The sequence below is a fragment of the Diospyros lotus genome, chromosome 2 (genome assembly GCF_014633365.1).
Source record: "Diospyros lotus cultivar Yz01 chromosome 2, ASM1463336v1, whole genome shotgun sequence".
Taxonomy (NCBI): Eukaryota; Viridiplantae; Streptophyta; class Magnoliopsida; order Ericales; family Ebenaceae; genus Diospyros; species Diospyros lotus.
The window spans coordinates 18706561-18726083 of record NC_068339.1 but is presented as its reverse complement, the minus strand read 5'-3'; the positions used below and the strand labels follow the sequence as shown (position 1 = coordinate 18726083).

The 19523-nt window shown below is 42.5% G+C and overlaps 1 protein-coding gene across 1 annotated transcript in view; it reads left to right on the top strand.

Annotated features, from left to right (window-relative positions):
- LOC127794689 (phospholipase A1-II 4-like) overlaps window positions 1-17811 on the top strand; it is a 40027-nt gene extending 22216 nt beyond the window's left edge. Inside the window, exon 5 of the mRNA XM_052325936.1 lies at window positions 17484-17811. Within this exon, the coding sequence (XP_052181896.1) occupies window positions 17484-17622 (139 nt within the window). The 3' untranslated portion in view covers window positions 17623-17811. The remainder of the gene's footprint in view (window positions 1-17483) is intronic.
- Window positions 17812-19523: the final 1712 nt, after the last annotated feature.

The window sequence follows — 19523 nt, the reverse complement described above, 5'->3', positions numbered from 1 at the left end:
TTTATAAACAAAATAGACACAGTGGAAGACACTAACAGCGAGGTGACACAATAAGCAACAGTTTGCAAATCAAGGAAACTTGCATTTCAATACAGAATATATCTAAGAGGGAGCTCGCACTGAAAGATAACGTGGTTGCATTGGAATAAAAATGGGTAAGAGAACTTGCCTGTTGAGAATGAAATCAGAGAGAGTTCCACCCGCGCACATGAAGCAAACAGCAGCAGCAAACAGAAGTGATGGAATAGGATGGAGAGGGTGAAGAAGAAGAAGAGCACGGAGATGGACTTAAATAAGCAATGGAACAGAGCATTCAAAAAGAAGGGATACACCTTGCACTGAAATAGGATATTTGTGCACAGAGGCTGCTGGGAAAAAGGAGCGCGCACAGGTCTGCACGCCAGCTCCAGAATTTACTGAAATAACCCTATTTTCATATTACAAACAAAAATATCCAGGGGCTTGAGTGACAAATGCTACTTAATTTATTTTCTTTTCCCCATTTTCTTATTACACCATCAAGCCCATTATTTCCAAATAATTTCTCACCATGGGCCTAAGCCCAAATCACATATATCCCATATACATATACTCCAAGCCCACCAGGCTTAATTCTCTACTTGGGTTAGACATCTCATTAACTATTTAATTGAGGCCCTTTCACTTAAATTTCTGATTTCATGAACTATAGAATAAAATTATGTAATCTAAATTATTTCTGTGCCACCAAGGAAATTAACATTAAGCATTAATAAAAATATTTAGTCCAACATTCTAATTGCGAAACACTGACGTCAAGTATTAAAACACCTAGACCCACTTTAGGGTCGTTACAATTTCTCCCCCCCTTTAAAGAATTTGGTCCCCAAATTCGTACCTGGTCATTCAAAAAGCTGGGGGAAAAGACATCTCATCTCATCCTCACGTTCCCAAGTAGCCTCGTCTGAAGAATGACGCTGCCACTGAACTTTCAAAAAAGGAATCGATCGGTTCCGCAGCACCCTCTCTTTCCGTTCCAAAATACCGATAGGTCTTTCCTCATATGTGGCATCTTCCCCAACTTCTATAACCTGATAATCGATGACATGCTGGGGGTCCGGCACGTACTTCCTCAACATCGACACATGGAATACGTTATGCACACCAGATAACTGTGGTGGTAAGGCCAACCTATAGGCCAAAGAGCCAACTCGCTCTAGGATCTCAAAAGGTCCAATGTAACGGGGACTAAGCTTCCCCAACACACCAAATCTACGTACGCCCTTCATGGGCATCACTCTCAACCACACATGATCCCCAACAGAGAACTCTAAATCCCGTCGTCTATTATCTGCATAACTCTTTTGTCGATCTTGTGCTGCCTTCATTCTTGCCCGGATAATCCGAATCTTTTCCGTCGTTTGCTCAACAATTTCTGGTCCCATTAATGCTCGGTCTCCTACCTCTTCCCAACAAATAGGTGATCTACACGGCCTGCCATAAAGCGCCTCATAAGGTGGCATACCAATACTAGAATGATGGCTATTATTGTAGGCAAATTCCACTAGTGGCAGATGGTCATCCCAACTGCCATGAAAGTCTAACACACATGCCCTCAACATGTCCTCCAACGTCCGTATAGTCCTTTCTGTCTGCCCATCCGTCTGTGGGTGAAAAGCGGTACTGAACTTTAACCTTGTCCCCAAGGCATCTTGTAATGCTCCCCAAAAATGCGAGGTAAAACGGGGATCCCTATCTGACACAATACTAGATGGGACCCCATGTAATCTTACTATCTCCTCAATGTACACCTTAGCCAAACGACTCAAAGGGTAAGTCTTCTTAATCGATAGAAAATGGGCTGATTTAGTCAAACGGTCTACTATCACCCATATCGCATCAAACCCCTTTGTCGTCCTCGGCAGTCCTGACACGAAGTCCATGGATATGTTGTCCCACTTCCACTCTGGAATGGGCAACGGTTGTAGAAGACCTGCCGGTTTCTGATGTTCTGCTTTAACCTGTTGACACACTGCACACTGGGATACGTACTTGGACACATCTCTCTTCAGTCCATCCCACCAAAACTGTCGCCGTAAACCTTGATACATCTTCGCCGTGCCGGGGTGAATGGTATAACGAGACTTATGTGCCTCCGCTAGAATTTCCTTCCTAATCCCGGCATCATCAGGTACACAGACCCGATCCTGGAATAGTAACATCCCGTCGCCTCTCTGACTGAAACCCATTGGGGAAAACTTTCCCACATCTGCCAGAATCTGGGCCAGCTTCACATCACAAGATTGTTGTATCCTAATCTGCTCCATCAAATCTGGTTGTACCCTCAGGTACGAACAATACACTGTAGGTCTCTTCTCGGGTCCAGAAATGGACATCTCCCCCATCTGTCTCAATAGCATCCATTCATGGACCATCATAGCTGCTATACAAGCTCCTCGACGGCTCAAAGCATCCGCTACTACATTGGCCTTCCCCGGATGGTATAAAATCTCACAATCATAGTCTTTCAGTAGTTCCATCCATCTACGCTGCCTCATATTCAACTCTTTTTGTGAGAAAAGGTACTTTAGGCTTTTGTGGTCGGTATAAATTTCCACCTTCTCCCCGTAGAGATAATGCCTCCATATCTTAAGTGCAAATACCACGGCTGCCAATTCCAAATCGTGTGTGGGGTAATTCATCTCATGCTTCTTCAACTGTCTCGAGGCATAAGCATTTACTCGCCCATCCTGCATTAACACACACCCAAGGCCAGAGTGCGACGCATCACTGAAGATGGTAAACTTCTCCCCACTCCTGGGAATAGCCAACACCGGTGCTGTCGTCAATCTCTTCTTTAATTCCTCAAAGCAATGATCACATGCCTCGTTCCACTCGTACTTGACTCCCTTTCGAGTCAACTTCGTCATAGGCAGGGACAGTCGGGAGAAACCCTCAATAAATCTCCTGTAATAACCAGCCAGTCCCAAGAAACTTCGGATGCCCGTCACTGAGGTTGGTCTTGGCCAATCCATCACTGCCTTCACCTTCTCGGGATCTACTGATATGCCCTCGCCAGATACTACATGCCCTAAGAATCCCACCTGTCGTTGCCAGAAGTCACACTTACTGAACTTGGCATATAATTGCTTTTCCCTAAGCCTTTGCAAGGCCAACCTGAGATGGTTCTCGTGCTCATCCCGGCTCGGGGAGTAGATGAGAATGTCATCGATGAACACAATAACGAAACAATCCAAGTACTCCCTGAAAACCCTGTTCATCAAATCCATAAAGACGGCTGGAGCATTCGTCAATCCAAATGACATGACCACAAACTCGTAATGGCCGTACCTAGTACGAAAAGCAGTCTTCTGAATGTCTCCTTCTCTGACCCTTACTTGGTGATACCCCGACTTCAAATCAATCTTCGAAAAGACTGAGGCTCCACGTAGCTGGTCCAACAAATCATCAACTCGAGGAAGAGGGTACTTATTCTTCAATGTCGCCTGGTTCAACTGGCGATAGTCTACGCATAACCTCATGGACCCATCCTTCTTCCTCACAAACAAGACCGGAGCGCCCCAAGGGGAAGCACTCGGGCGGACAAATCCTTTCTCAATCAACTCCTCAAGTTGCACTTTTAATTCTTTCAATTCATTCGGGGCCATTCTGTAAGGTGCCTTGGAAACTGGTTGAGTTCCTGGCATCAACTCTATGGAAAACTCTACCTCCCTCGGTGGCGGCAACCCTGGCAACTCATTAGGGAATACATCAGGAAACTCACGGACTACTGGAATGTCTGACAGTTCTGTATTGTTTTCCTTACCCGTGGTCACAAAAGCTAAATACGCTTCACATCCATGCCGCATCATTTTTTCAGCCTTCATCACTGATATCATAGGAGTGGAACTCATCGGTTTAATACCTCGATATGATATAACTGGCTGCTGGGGTGACTCAAAGTGGATAACCTTACATCTACAATCCACTTTGGCATAATGTCGGGATAACCAGTCCATACCCAAAATAAGATCAAAATCATGTATATCTAGGATTATCAAATCCCCGGGCAACTCCTTATCATGCACCATGATCTTACAGTCTCTATAGACTTCACTCCCCACTAACTCGACTCCTCCCGGTGTAGACACGATCAAATAATAAGGCAGTAATGTACTACAAAATGGAATGTGGCACACGATCCTAGGTGCAACAAATGAATGTGTAGACCCCGTGTCAAACAAAACACGCACATCAATGTCATATAGGGAGAGAATACCTTGCACAATGTCCTTTCCCTTCTCTGCCTCTGCTGACGTCAAAGCGAATGCCCGTCCCTGGGTGTGGGGTCGACTAGCGTATGTGGTGCCCTGTCCTGGTGGCAGTGCCAATGGGGGTGCTGTCCCCTGAAGTCTCGACACTGGTTGCCTTTGCCCTATCTTGTTGCCTTGGTTCCCATACCTTTGTCCCCCTTGCTGTGGCGGCTGTCTGCAAACATTAGACGTATGCCCCTTCTTCCCACATCGATAACAAGTCACCTCCCTATTGCCTGCTATACCCGTCTTCTGTGGGCAATCGTTCCTCAAGTGCCCCAACTGCCCGCAACCATAGCACGCCTTACATGCACCCCGATGTCTCTTTCCACAAGTTGTGCAGGGAGGAATGTCGGTTACATTACCAGAAAACCCCGGTGCTCCCTTCCTTTTCCTGTCATTACCTTGCCCCCGAGCTGAACCTGATCCCCTAGCGGCTGCTTGAACTGCCCTTAGCTCACTCCTTTCCTTCTCTATGATATATGCCCTTTGCACCAGTGTAGCATAATCTGTGACCTGTGCACCAGCTAGGTGAAATCTGATATCCACTCGTAGCCCCCTCTGGAATTTGGCTGCCTTCTTTTCCTCTGTACATACTAACTCAGGAGCGAATCGTGCCAAAGAGGTGAACTCCTCCTCATACTGTGCCACTGTCCTATTACCCTGTGTCAGCTCAATAAACTCATATGTCTTTTGATCTCACACCCAAGCTGGAAAGTAATTGGTGTTGAAGAGCTCTCTGAACTCCGCCCATGTCGGCCCCCTGCCCACAAACCTCTGTCGAACGGTCTCCCACCACCTCTCGGCTCCTCCTCGAAATAGATATGTAGCCAACTGTACCTTCTGGGTGTCACTGCACCCTATTGTCCTGAGGTGTTTCTCCATTGCCATCATCCACTCCTCTGCTGCCAAGGCGTCGGTCCCTCCACGGAACTCTGAAGGTCTCAGTGCCATGAAATTTCGTACCAATTGGCTCCCAGTATTGCCATCCACTCCATGGGGCTCCACCTCCTGTGGCACTGGGTTTGAAGTCTGACCATTAACGTTCTCATTCAGGCCGGGTTCATTCCTTGCTCCAGGTGGTACTTGCTCTTGCCTTCCCTGATGTGCCATAAAATTCTCAAAGTGCCTCAACATGGCAGCCATGGTGCCCCTCAGCTCACCAACCTCCTGGCGCAAGTCTGCCACTGACTCCGCTGGAGTGGCCGGTGCAGGTGGAGGTGTAGGGGTAGGAATAGGTGCAGGCTCAGGAATGGGTCTAGGAACTGGAGTAGGGATGGCCCGGTTGCCTCGGGCACGGGTCGGTGGCCTTCCTCGTCGTCCACTCATTTCCTGCATTGCAAACGACCTTTTAGTACTCCATCTTAACTTAGACTTACTAGACCATTAAACACAATTCTAACTCTACCCAAACCTAGGTGTACGAAGACTCCTCTCGTTTCTTAACCTAAGTGCTCTGATACCAAAATTGTAAGGGCCCACTCTCGAATATTCCCGCTAGCATAGGATATTCGAAAGGAGGTCATCACAGAAATGATATAGAACAACCACAATTAAACAAACAACTCATTTCATTCATTAGCAGCGGAAACCATGCTTAAGTTCAATGACACTTATAATAGCTCAAGAGTCGGGCTCAACGGCCATACAAAATAGATAAGAGACTCTAATGTTAACTAACAAAATAAGACTCATTTCATCTCAAGTCTCACCAAAATGCTAACAGGATCTTCAAGTTAGGACGCGTCCCCGTACACCTCTATCCTCAGGCCTTAGTCCCACTGGACTCACCCCCAATAATAGCTTTCCCTTTACTTGGAATGGCAAAGAAGATCAAGTGAGCCACAAGGCTCAGCAAGTTCTAGGGTAATAAACAATGATTATGAACCAAGAATAAGGAGACACCAAAGAGAGTACTCCAGAACTTCACTGATGTATACAAGTATCACCTTTTAAGACTTGATCAATTCCAAGTTAAATGTATAATGCCACCATGTACTATTATGCAAATGTGCATATAAATGTAATATCAAAATCAAGTCTCATAGGCTCGCAAGCCATCAATCAATACATGCAAGAGTGCCTCACTTCATAATCAATATCAATTTCTCCGGCTCTCAAGCCATAAATCAATGCATGCAAAAGTGCATAAGTTTCATAGAACCTCACAAATAAATATGGAGCCAACTTGCCGGGCTATGGCCACCTCGTCCCGTGCCAAGTGCTCTAGGGTACCCTTTCTCCCTCCGCGCAAAATAATAGGTGCGCAAAACATATATATATGGAACCTGTACATGTATGCATCATGTATGCATTTGCCAACCACATGTATTTAAATTCCTGATTTTTGCGATATTCATGCTGTTAACATCACTTATCCATACCGGGTATTTTCCCCATCATCAGATAAATTCAACATATCTTACTTCATAATGTTTACCACATTCAAGATGTAATTTATGGCACAAAAATGCTTAATGTAATTTACAACACAAGAATACTTCTTTGAGAGATGCTATTTAATATTAAATCTCGATTCACCAGTTGAGGTGTATTATAAATTTAATAACTATTATTCCCATTATATGGTTATTGTGATTTCATTTAACCAGTGCTAGTATGCATTTACTTGCATTCATGCTCATAGCTCAAATTCATTATTCGACCCCATGCAATCAAATGACCACACCATGTGAAATTGCTGACCAAACATAATCCTGAAATTTTTCTAAGGTAATGGACCAAATAGAACATTTTTTGAAAATGTCTTCATCTTGAAAAACTAACTCCCGGTAATTTGATTACTAGCATTTATTGTTGTAAAAATGATTTTTAATGAATTTTTCAAGAAACGGAAACTATGTATTTCGATGGTGGTAAAATTGCAAATTCATGGATTTGTACTAAAACCAAAATTCTAACTTTTTATTTTTATGGATTTTGATTTTTTTGATATTTTTATTGAATCCAAATGGGGGGGTACTTTCTTATTTACATTTATGTATTAAAGTAAAGGAAAGTAAAATATAAATTAAGGAAAATGCAAACATTTACTTAAGTTAAGGAAAGGTAAATATATGGGATGAGAGCTGATAGCTCCCATTCAAGGCATATGGGACGAGCTCGGGAACAGCTCGAGGTCTTGAGGTCGCAGCTTACGGAGACAGCTCAACAGACCTCGCGGAAAGGACAAGCGAACGAGCTCGGGGTCATGAGGTGAACGAGCTCGCTGGAAGAGCTTGAGGTCAGGCGCGCGGCAAGAGCTCGCGGCTAAGAGCTTGACAGATGAGCTCGCGATTAAGCGGCCAGGGAGCTTATAGGTGTGAGCTCGCGGCAAAGAGCTGGAACGAGCTCGCGGAAAGAACTGGAACGAGCTCGCTAGAACATTAATGAACCTGAACGTGTATATATATAACTGGGTTTGCCGAACAGAACAGAACAGGGGCATTCGAATGACTGTTTAAGCATAATATATTGTGGATTAGCTAGGCAGGGCATGCTTTAATAAGCTTTTCAAATCACTGGGGGGTATCAGCTCGTTACGCATATTGAATATAAGTATTTACAAGTGGGTCTCATATATATAGGCGAGCAGTTTATATATATTTTCAGTTGAAGCTTTTGCTGTTTGCTCCAAATACCTTAATGAAATCATTTAATGGTGACTTAGCACTCTACATTCAGCTATGGGTGAGAGCTTCCAAAAGTGATGCAACATGTACATATATAAATGCCTGAACATGGAGCAACGAGCTAAACAAAAACCCAGCTGTAAGTAAGAAGGAAAGCCATTCACTGAACAAATATTAGGGTGAATCAAACCCCGCTTGAGACATCAAATGGACTTCACAGCAACTAGGAACTTTATAAACAAAATAGACACAGTGGAAGACACTAACAGCGAGGTGACACAATAAGCAACAGTTTGCAAATCAAGGAAACTTGCATTTCAATACAGAATATATCTAAGAGGGAGCTCGCACTGAAAGATAACGTGGTTGCATTGGAATAAAAATGGGTAAGAGAACTTGCCTGTTGAGAATGAAATCAGAGAGAGTTCCACCCGCGCACATGAAGCAAACAGCAGCAGCAAACAGAAGTGATGGAATAGGATGGAGAGGGTGAAGAAGAAGAAGAGCACGGAGATGGACTTAAATAAGCAATGGAACAGAGCATTCAAAAAGAAGGGATACACCTTGCACTGAAATAGGATATTTGTGCACAGAGGCTGCTGGGAAAAAGGAGCGCGCACAGGTCTGCACGCCAGCTCCAGAATTTACTGAAATAACCCTATTTTCATATTACAAACAAAAATATCCAGGGGCTTGAGTGACAAATGCTACTTAATTTATTTTCTTTTCCCCATTTTCTTATTACACCATCAAGCCCATTATTTCCAAATAATTTCTCACCATGGGCCTAAGCCCAAATCACATATATCCCATATACATATACTCCAAGCCCACCAGGCTTAATTCTCTACTTGGGTTAGACATCTCATTAACTATTTAATTGAGGCCCTTTCACTTAAATTTCTGATTTCATGAACTATAGAATAAAATTATGTAATCTAAATTATTTCTGTGCCACCAAGGAAATTAACATTAAGCATTAATAAAAATATTTAGTCCAACATTCTAATTGCGAAACACTGACGTCAAGTATTAAAACACCTAGACCCACTTTAGGGTCGTTACAATTTCTCCCCCCCCTTTAAAGAATTTGGTCCCCAAATTCGTACCTGGTCATTCAAAAAGCTGGGGGAAAAGACATCTCATCTCATCCTCACGTTCCCAAGTAGCCTCGTCTGAAGAATGACGCTGCCACTGAACTTTCAAAAAAGGAATCGATCGGTTCCGCAGCACCCTCTCTTTCCGTTCCAAAATACCGATAGGTCTTTCCTCATATGTGGCATCTTCCCCAACTTCTATAACCTGATAATCGATGACATGCTGGGGGTCCGGCACGTACTTCCTCAACATCGACACATGGAATACGTTATGCACACCAGATAACTGTGGTGGTAAGGCCAACCTATAGGCCAAAGAGCCAACTCGCTCTAGGATCTCAAAAGGTCCAATGTAACGGGGACTAAGCTTCCCCAACACACCAAATCTACGTACGCCCTTCATGGGCATCACTCTCAACCACACATGATCCCCAACAGAGAACTCTAAATCCCGTCGTCTATTATCTGCATAACTCTTTTGTCGATCTTGTGCTGCCTTCATTCTTGCCCGGATAATCCGAATCTTTTCCGTCGTTTGCTCAACAATTTCTGGTCCCATTAATGCTCGGTCTCCTACCTCTTCCCAACAAATAGGTGATCTACACGGCCTGCCATAAAGCGCCTCATAAGGTGGCATACCAATACTAGAATGATGGCTATTATTGTAGGCAAATTCCACTAGTGGCAGATGGTCATCCCAACTGCCATGAAAGTCTAACACACATGCCCTCAACATGTCCTCCAACGTCCGTATAGTCCTTTCTGTCTGCCCATCCGTCTGTGGGTGAAAAGCGGTACTGAACTTTAACCTTGTCCCCAAGGCATCTTGTAATGCTCCCCAAAAATGCGAGGTAAAACGGGGATCCCTATCTGACACAATACTAGATGGGACCCCATGTAATCTTACTATCTCCTCAATGTACACCTTAGCCAAACGACTCAAAGGGTAAGTCTTCTTAATCGATAGAAAATGGGCTGATTTAGTCAAACGGTCTACTATCACCCATATCGCATCAAACCCCTTTGTCGTCCTCGGCAGTCCTGACACGAAGTCCATGGATATGTTGTCCCACTTCCACTCTGGAATGGGCAACGGTTGTAGAAGACCTGCCGGTTTCTGATGTTCTGCTTTAACCTGTTGACACACTGCACACTGGGATACGTACTTGGACACATCTCTCTTCAGTCCATCCCACCAAAACTGTCGCCGTAAACCTTGATACATCTTCGCCGTGCCGGGGTGAATGGTATAACGAGACTTATGTGCCTCCGCTAGAATTTCCTTCCTAATCCCGGCATCATCAGGTACACAGACCCGATCCTGGAATAGTAACATCCCGTCGCCTCTCTGACTGAAACCCATTGGGGAAAACTTTCCCACATCTGCCAGAATCTGGGCCAGCTTCACATCACAAGATTGTTGTATCCTAATCTGCTCCATCAAATCTGGTTGTACCCTCAGGTACGAACAATACACTGTAGGTCTCTTCTCGGGTCCAGAAATGGACATCTCCCCCATCTGTCTCAATAGCATCCATTCATGGACCATCATAGCTGCTATACAAGCTCCTCGACGGCTCAAAGCATCCGCTACTACATTGGCCTTCCCCGGATGGTATAAAATCTCACAATCATAGTCTTTCAGTAGTTCCATCCATCTACGCTGCCTCATATTCAACTCTTTTTGTGAGAAAAGGTACTTTAGGCTTTTGTGGTCGGTATAAATTTCCACCTTCTCCCCGTAGAGATAATGCCTCCATATCTTAAGTGCAAATACCACGGCTGCCAATTCCAAATCGTGTGTGGGGTAATTCATCTCATGCTTCTTCAACTGTCTCGAGGCATAAGCATTTACTCGCCCATCCTGCATTAACACACACCCAAGGCCAGAGTGCGACGCATCACTGAAGATGGTAAACTTCTCCCCACTCCTGGGAATAGCCAACACCGGTGCTGTCGTCAATCTCTTCTTTAATTCCTCAAAGCAATGATCACATGCCTCGTTCCACTCGTACTTGACTCCCTTTCGAGTCAACTTCGTCATAGGCAGGGACAGTCGGGAGAAACCCTCAATAAATCTCCTGTAATAACCAGCCAGTCCCAAGAAACTTCGGATGCCCGTCACTGAGGTTGGTCTTGGCCAATCCATCACTGCCTTCACCTTCTCGGGATCTACTGATATGCCCTCGCCAGATACTACATGCCCTAAGAATCCCACCTGTCGTTGCCAGAAGTCACACTTACTGAACTTGGCATATAATTGCTTTTCCCTAAGCCTTTGCAAGGCCAACCTGAGATGGTTCTCGTGCTCATCCCGGCTCGGGGAGTAGATGAGAATGTCATCGATGAACACAATAACGAAACAATCCAAGTACTCCCTGAAAACCCTGTTCATCAAATCCATAAAGACGGCTGGAGCATTCGTCAATCCAAATGACATGACCACAAACTCGTAATGGCCGTACCTAGTACGAAAAGCAGTCTTCTGAATGTCTCCTTCTCTGACCCTTACTTGGTGATACCCCGACTTCAAATCAATCTTCGAAAAGACTGAGGCTCCACGTAGCTGGTCCAACAAATCATCAACTCGAGGAAGAGGGTACTTATTCTTCAATGTCGCCTGGTTCAACTGGCGATAGTCTACGCATAACCTCATGGACCCATCCTTCTTCCTCACAAACAAGACCGGAGCGCCCCAAGGGGAAGCACTCGGGCGGACAAATCCTTTCTCAATCAACTCCTCAAGTTGCACTTTTAATTCTTTCAATTCATTCGGGGCCATTCTGTAAGGTGCCTTGGAAACTGGTTGAGTTCCTGGCATCAACTCTATGGAAAACTCTACCTCCCTCGGTGGCGGCAACCCTGGCAACTCATTAGGGAATACATCAGGAAACTCACGGACTACTGGAATGTCTGACAGTTCTGTATTGTTTTCCTTACCCGTGGTCACAAAAGTTAAATACGCTTCACATCCATGCCGCATCATTTTTTCAGCCTTCATCACTGATATCATAGGAGTGGAACTCATCGGTTTAATACCTCGATATGATATAACTGGCTGCTGGGGTGACTCAAAGTGGATAACCTTACATCTACAATCCACTTTGGCATAATGTCGGGATAACCAGTCCATACCCAAAATAAGATCAAAATCATGTATATCTAGGATTATCAAATCCCCGGGCAACTCCTTATCATGCACCATGATCTTACAGTCTCTATAGACTTCACTCCCCACTAACTCGACTCCTCCCGGTGTAGACACGATCAAATAATAAGGCAGTAATGTACTACAAAATGGAATGTGGCACACGATCCTAGGTGCAACAAATGAATGTGTAGACCCCGTGTCAAACAAAACACGCACATCAATGTCATATAGGGAGAGAATACCTTGCACAATGTCCTTTCCCTTCTCTGCCTCTGCTGACGTCAAAGCGAATGCCCGTCCCTGGGTGTGGGGTCGACTAGCGTATGTGGTGCCCTGTCCTGGTGGCAGTGCCAATGGGGGTGCTGTCCCCTGAAGTCTCGACACTGGTTGCCTTTGCCCTATCTTGTTGCCTTGGTTCCCATACCTTTGTCCCCCTTGCTGTGGCGGCTGTCTGCAAACATTAGACGTATGCCCCTTCTTCCCACATCGATAACAAGTCACCTCCCTATTGCCTGCTATACCCGTCTTCTGTGGGCAATCGTTCCTCAAGTGCCCCAACTGCCCGCAACCATAGCACGCCTTACATGCACCCCGATGTCTCTTTCCACAAGTTGTGCAGGGAGGAATGTCGGTTACATTACCAGAAAACCCCGGTGCTCCCTTCCTTTTCCTGTCATTACCTTGCCCCCGAGCTGAACCTGATCCCCTAGCGGCTGCTTGAACTGCCCTTAGCTCACTCCTTTCCTTCTCTATGATATATGCCCTTTGCACCAGTGTAGCATAATCTGTGACCTGTGCACCAGCTAGGTGAAATCTGATATCCACTCGTAGCCCCCTCTGGAATTTGGCTGCCTTCTTTTCCTCTGTACATACTAACTCAGGAGCGAATCGTGCCAAAGAGGTGAACTCCTCCTCATACTGTGCCACTGTCCTATTACCCTGTGTCAGCTCAATAAACTCATATGTCTTTTGATCTCACACCCAAGCTGGAAAGTAATTGGTGTTGAAGAGCTCTCTGAACTCCGCCCATGTCGGCCCCCTGCCCACAAACCTCTGTCGAACGGTCTCCCACCACCTCTCGGCTCCTCCTCGAAATAGATATGTAGCCAACTGTACCTTCTGGGTGTCACTGCACCCTATTGTCCTGAGGTGTTTCTCCATTGCCATCATCCACTCCTCTGCTGCCAAGGCGTCGGTCCCTCCACGGAACTCTGAAGGTCTCAGTGCCATGAAATTTCGTACCAATTGGCTCCCAGTATTGCCATCCACTCCATGGGGCTCCACCTCCTGTGGCACTGGGTTTGAAGTCTGACCATTAACGTTCTCATTCAGGCCGGGTTCATTCCTTGCTCCAGGTGGTACTTGCTCTTGCCTTCCCTGATGTGCCATAAAATTCTCAAAGTGCCTCAACATGGCAGCCATGGTGCCCCTCAGCGCCCCTCAGCTCACCAACCTCCTGGCGCAAGTCTGCCACTGACTCCGCTGGAGTGGCCGGTGCAGGTGGAGGTGTAGGGGTAGGAATAGGTGCAGGCTCAGGAATGGGTCTAGGAACTGGAGTAGGGATGGCCCGGTTGCCTCGGGCACGGGTCGGTGGCCTTCCTCGTCGTCCACTCATTTCCTGCATTGCAAACGACCTTTTAGTACTCCATCTTAACTTAGACTTACTAGACCATTAAACACAATTCTAACTCTACCCAAACCTAGGTGTACGAAGACTCCTCTCGTTTCTTAACCTAAGTGCTCTGATACCAAAATTGTAAGGGCCCACTCTCGAATATTCCCGCTAGCATAGGATATTCGAAAGGAGGTCATCACAGAAATGATATAGAACAACCACAATTAAACAAACAACTCATTTCATTCATTAGCAGCGGAAACCATGCTTAAGTTCAATGACACTTATAATAGCTCAAGAGTCGGGCTCAACGGCCATACAAAATAGATAAGAGACTCTAATGTTAACTAACAAAATAAGACTCATTTCATCTCAAGTCTCACCAAAATGCTAACAGGATCTTCAAGTTAGGACGCGTCCCCGTACACCTCTATCCTCAGGCCTTAGTCCCACTGGACTCACCCCCAATAATAGCTTTCCCTTTACCTGGAATGGCAAAGAAGATCAAGTGAGCCACAAGGCTCAGCAAGTTCTAGGGTAATAAACAATGATTATGAACCAAGAATAAGGAGACACTAAAGAGAGTACTCCAGAACTTCACTGATGTATACAAGTATCACCTTTTAAGACTTGATCAATTCCAAGTTAAATGTATAATGCCACCATGTACTATTATGCAAATGTGCATATAAATGTAATATCAAAATCAAGTCTCATAGGCTCGCAAGCCATCAATCAATACATGCAAGAGTGCCTCACTTCATAATCAATATCAATTTCTCCGGCTCTCAAGCCATAAATCAATGCATGCAAAAGTGCATAAGTTTCATAGAACCTCACAAATAAATATGGAGCCAACTTGCCGGGCTATGGCCACCTCGTCCCGTGCCAAGTGCTCTAGGGTACCCTTTCTCCCTCCGCGCAAAATAATAGGTGTGCAAAACATATATATATGGAACCTGTACATGTATGCATCATGTATGCATTTGCCAACCACATGTATTTAAATTCCTGATTTTTGCGATATTCATGCTGTTAACATCACTTATCCATACCGGGTATTTTCCCCATCATCAGATAAATTCAACATATCTTACTTCATAATGTTTACCACATTCAAGATGTAATTTATGGCACAAAAATGCTTAATGTAATTTACAACACAAGAATACTTCTTTGAGAGATGCTATTTAATATTAAATCTCGATTCACCAGTTGAGGTGTATTATAAATTTAATAACTATTATTCCCATTATATGGTTATTGTGATTTCATTTAACCAGTGCTAGTATGCATTTACTTGCATTCATGCTCATAGCTCAAATTCATTATTCGACCCCATGCAATGAAATGACCACACCATGTGAAATTGCTGACCAAACATAATCCTGAAATTTTTCTAAGGTAATGGACCAAATAGAACATTTTTTGAAAATGTCTTCATCTTGAAAAACTAACTCCCGGTAATTTGATTACTAGCATTTATTGTTGTAAAAATGATTTTTAATGAATTTTTCAAGAAACGGAAACTATGTATTTCGATGGTGGTAAAATTGCAAATTCATGGATTTGTACTAAAACCAAAATTCTAACTTTTTATTTTTATGGATTTTGATTTTTTTGATATTTTTATTGAATCCAAATGGGGGGGTACTTTCTTATTTACATTTATGTATTAAAGTAAAGGAAAGTAAAATATAAATTAAGGAAAATGCAAACATTTACTTAAGTTAAGGAAAGGTAAATATATGGGATGAGAGCTGATAGCTCCCATTCAAGGCATATGGGACGAGCTCGGGAACAGCTCGAGGTCTTGAGGTCGCAGCTTACGGAGACAGCTCAACAGACCTCGCGGAAAGGACAAGCGAACGAGCTCGGGGTCATGAGGTGAACGAGCTCGCTGGAAGAGCTTGAGGTCAGGCGCGCGGCAAGAGCTCGCGGCTAAGAGCTTGACAGATGAGCTCGCGATTAAGCGGCCAGGGAGCTTATAGGTGTGAGCTCGCGGCAAAGAGCTGGAACGAGCTCGCGGAAAGAACTGGAACGAGCTCGCTAGAACATTAATGAACCTGAACGTGTATATATATAACTGGGTTTGCCGAACAGAACAGAACAGGGGCATTCGAATGACTGTTTAAGCATAATATATTGTGGATTAGCTAGGCAGGGCATGCTTTAATAAGCTTTTCAAATCACTGGGGGGTATCAGCTCGTTACGCATATTGAATATAAGTATTTACAAGTGGGTCTCACATATATAGGCGAGCAGTTTATATATATTTTCAGTTGAAGCTTTTGCTGTTTGCTCCAAATACCTTAATGAAATCATTTAATGGTGACTTAGCACTCTACATTCAGCTATGGGTGAGAGCTTCCAAAAGTGATGCAACATGTACATATATAAATGCCTGAACATGGAGCAACGAGCTAAACAAAAACCCAGCTGTAAGTAAGAAGGAAAGCCATTCACTGAACAAATATTAGGGTGAATCAAACCCCGCTTGAGACATCAAATGGACTTCACAGCAACTAGGAACTTTATAAACAAAATAGACATAGTGGAAGACACTAACAGCGAGGTGACACAATAAGCAACAGTTTGCAAATCAAGGAAACTTGCATTTCAATACAGAATATATCTAAGAGGGAGCTCGCACTGAAAGATAACGTGGTTGCATTGGAATAAAAATGGGTAAGAGAACTTGCCTGTTGAGAATGAAATCAGAGAGAGTTCCACCCGCGCACATGAAGCAAACAGCAGCAGCAAACAGAAGTGATGGAATAGGATGGAGAGGGTGAAGAAGAAGAAGAGCACGGAGATGGACTTAAATAAGCAATGGAACAGAGCATTCAAAAAGAAGGGATACACCTTGCACTGAAATAGGATATTTGTGCACAGAGGCTGCTGGGAAAAAGGAGCGCGCACAGGTCTGCACGCCAGCTCCAGAATTTACTGAAATAACCCTATTTTCATATTACAAACAAAAATATCCAGGGGCTTGAGTGACAAATGCTACTTAATTTATTTTCTTTTCCCCATTTTCTTATTACACCATCAAGCCCATTATTTCCAAATAATTTCTCACCATGGGCCTAAGCCCAAATCACATATATCCCATATACATATACTCCAAGCCCACCAGGCTTAATTCTCTACTTGGGTTAGACATCTCATTAACTATTTAATTGAGGCCCTTTCACTTAAATTTCTGATTTCATGAACTATAGAATAAAATTATGTAATCTAAATTATTTCTGTGCCACCAAGGAAATTAACATTAAGCATTAATAAAAATATTTAGTCCAACATTCTAATTGCGAAACACTGACGTCAAGTATTAAAACACCTAGACCCACTTTAGGGTCGTTACAGTTGTTCTATACATAAATTATTAGTCATTAACGCTCTCCGTTGATTTTCTGGATGTCTCTTACATCGATTCGATTTTCTCAGCCCGATCGACAGCTGTACCAAAAACTATTTCTAATCCAATTTCTTTCATCACTAAAAATCATAAATTAAATCACTCGTCGATACTATACCATTTTTCTTGACTATTTAGGGTCCAGGGTACTCCCTCCGACTAATTCGGTCGTCCAACGCTGCGTTAGTATACCCCATAGCCTCATTTTTTCACAAATTCCAATTATACCCTTCATTAAATACCATTTATATCCTCATACCATTCCCGGGTATTACATTAACAAATCACTAGATGCTTTGAAGGATGAATATCATGTGCCTAGTTCATGGTGGCTAGTGAAAAACGATGGAATGGTTCAGCAAAGGGATGGCTCTTGGAAGTTGATGGACCATGAGTCAGATGATGATTTCTGAATATTTTAATGTAGTGCTGAAATTATCCCAAGTTTAATTCTCGCTAAGTGTATGTGTTGTATTTTATTTATTTATTTTTTACTAGACCCTCTTAGGTGGAGAATTCAAATAAAATATAAGGAAAATAGTTAATAGAAACAGCCATGTTCAATTTTGCCTGATATGTAGAGTGTGTACGTGAGGTGTGAGAAAGTGAAGAAAAACAATAAAATAAGAGCAGAAATTTTTTCTGCGTGCAGTAAGTTACAAGCTATGATCGAATGGCCCTTTTTAGTTTGATTTTCTGAAATTTGAGAATGTCGTCGTTCCAAGCATTTTAAAGAGTTTTGATTATTGTTTTGGTCTCTCCAAATTAGTACAAGGTTTCTGGTAGTTTGTATATATATACTGATTGTTGTGAGCCCATAATTTTACATTTCCGATGTTATTTAATCCTCTACAAATGCGTTGGAGAACAAATTTATAACACGTATGTTATCGAATTTATATATATATACTGAAATTTTTGTATGTTTGTATATATATATACATTTCCGATGTTATTTAATCCTCTACAAATGCGTTGGAGAATAAATTCATAGCACGTCTATTGTCGTTTGATTAGTTCAAAGAGGTTTGTTTTCTTTATATGGTTGCTTGTTTTAGGAGGTATCAAATTTGTAACATGTATGTTAACCAATAAAATATTGACATGTTACCTGAATTTGAAAATTCACAAACTTTCCCCCAAGTGTGTATTTAGATGGAGTGATTCAATATTACCTTAATTATTCTCTATTTAATTTCTAGAAGAAAAAAGAAAGAATATTTGTTTTTGCTGTTGGTAATATTATTACTTATGCATTGACTTTGCAAAGACACGTTTTGCTAAATAAATCGTTATGTTTTGGTTTTACTCCTTGCTTTTGGAGGGATTTTTTCTTTGCAAATATCATTTCCTTGCAAATCATTCCGTTAGTTGAAAGAAAGATTTTTCCATCTCATATTTGAGACGGATTTAGAAATGAATTTTTTTTCGTCTCAAATTTAAAACAGATTTAAAAACAGATTTTTTCCGTCTCAAATTAGAGATAGATTTTTTCGTCTCTAAATCCATTTCAAATTTAAGGGGTACTTAATTCTCAAACAAATTACTATATTTTAAAAACCTATAACTTAAAAAAAGATTTAAGAGCAACATTAAATTGGCTACTATAATTTAAACAAGAAAGAAACTACAAACTTTTCGGGGTTCTTCATACGTGAATTGTGACTCTGTATAGTTATTTGGGTTGGAGATTAATAGAACTAAAATTTTATTGAGTGATGTTAAAAAAAATCTAACATAATCCCAATATTGACCACATAAAATTTTATTGATTTTAAATCTAAAAAAAAGTCGAGGGAAGACTACACAACATGAAGACACAAACGAACACTGAATACATAAAAGTTAACAACAGCCCACAAAGAAAACTTCCCTTTAAATACCAAGCTTTGCAAGATCACATATCGTCAAAACCATTTGCTTCTTATACCCAAAATCAATTATACCTTTTTAGATAGCAAAGAATTCTCTTAGTAACTTTCATGTGGGTCAAGGTAGGAGTTTCCTTATAACAACTCATTATCCCAACTGTAAAAAAAATGTTCGGCATTGTGCATGCTAAGTATTTCAACTAAATCGTTGTAAAACCTCTTTGTGATTATTTATTTTTTAAAAAATTAATGATTGTACTTTGTTGAACCTAGTTTAAGACAAGCTCTTTACTCCCTTCGTGATTCTCATTCGATTTATGAATTCTATATCCTCCCTCAACCTGATTTGGTTATAGAAATTAATTGTGTTCGTTATAGTTAATTATTGTGCGAATTTTATTAAATTAAATTAAATATGAGACTTTCAGGGTTTAATTCGGTAA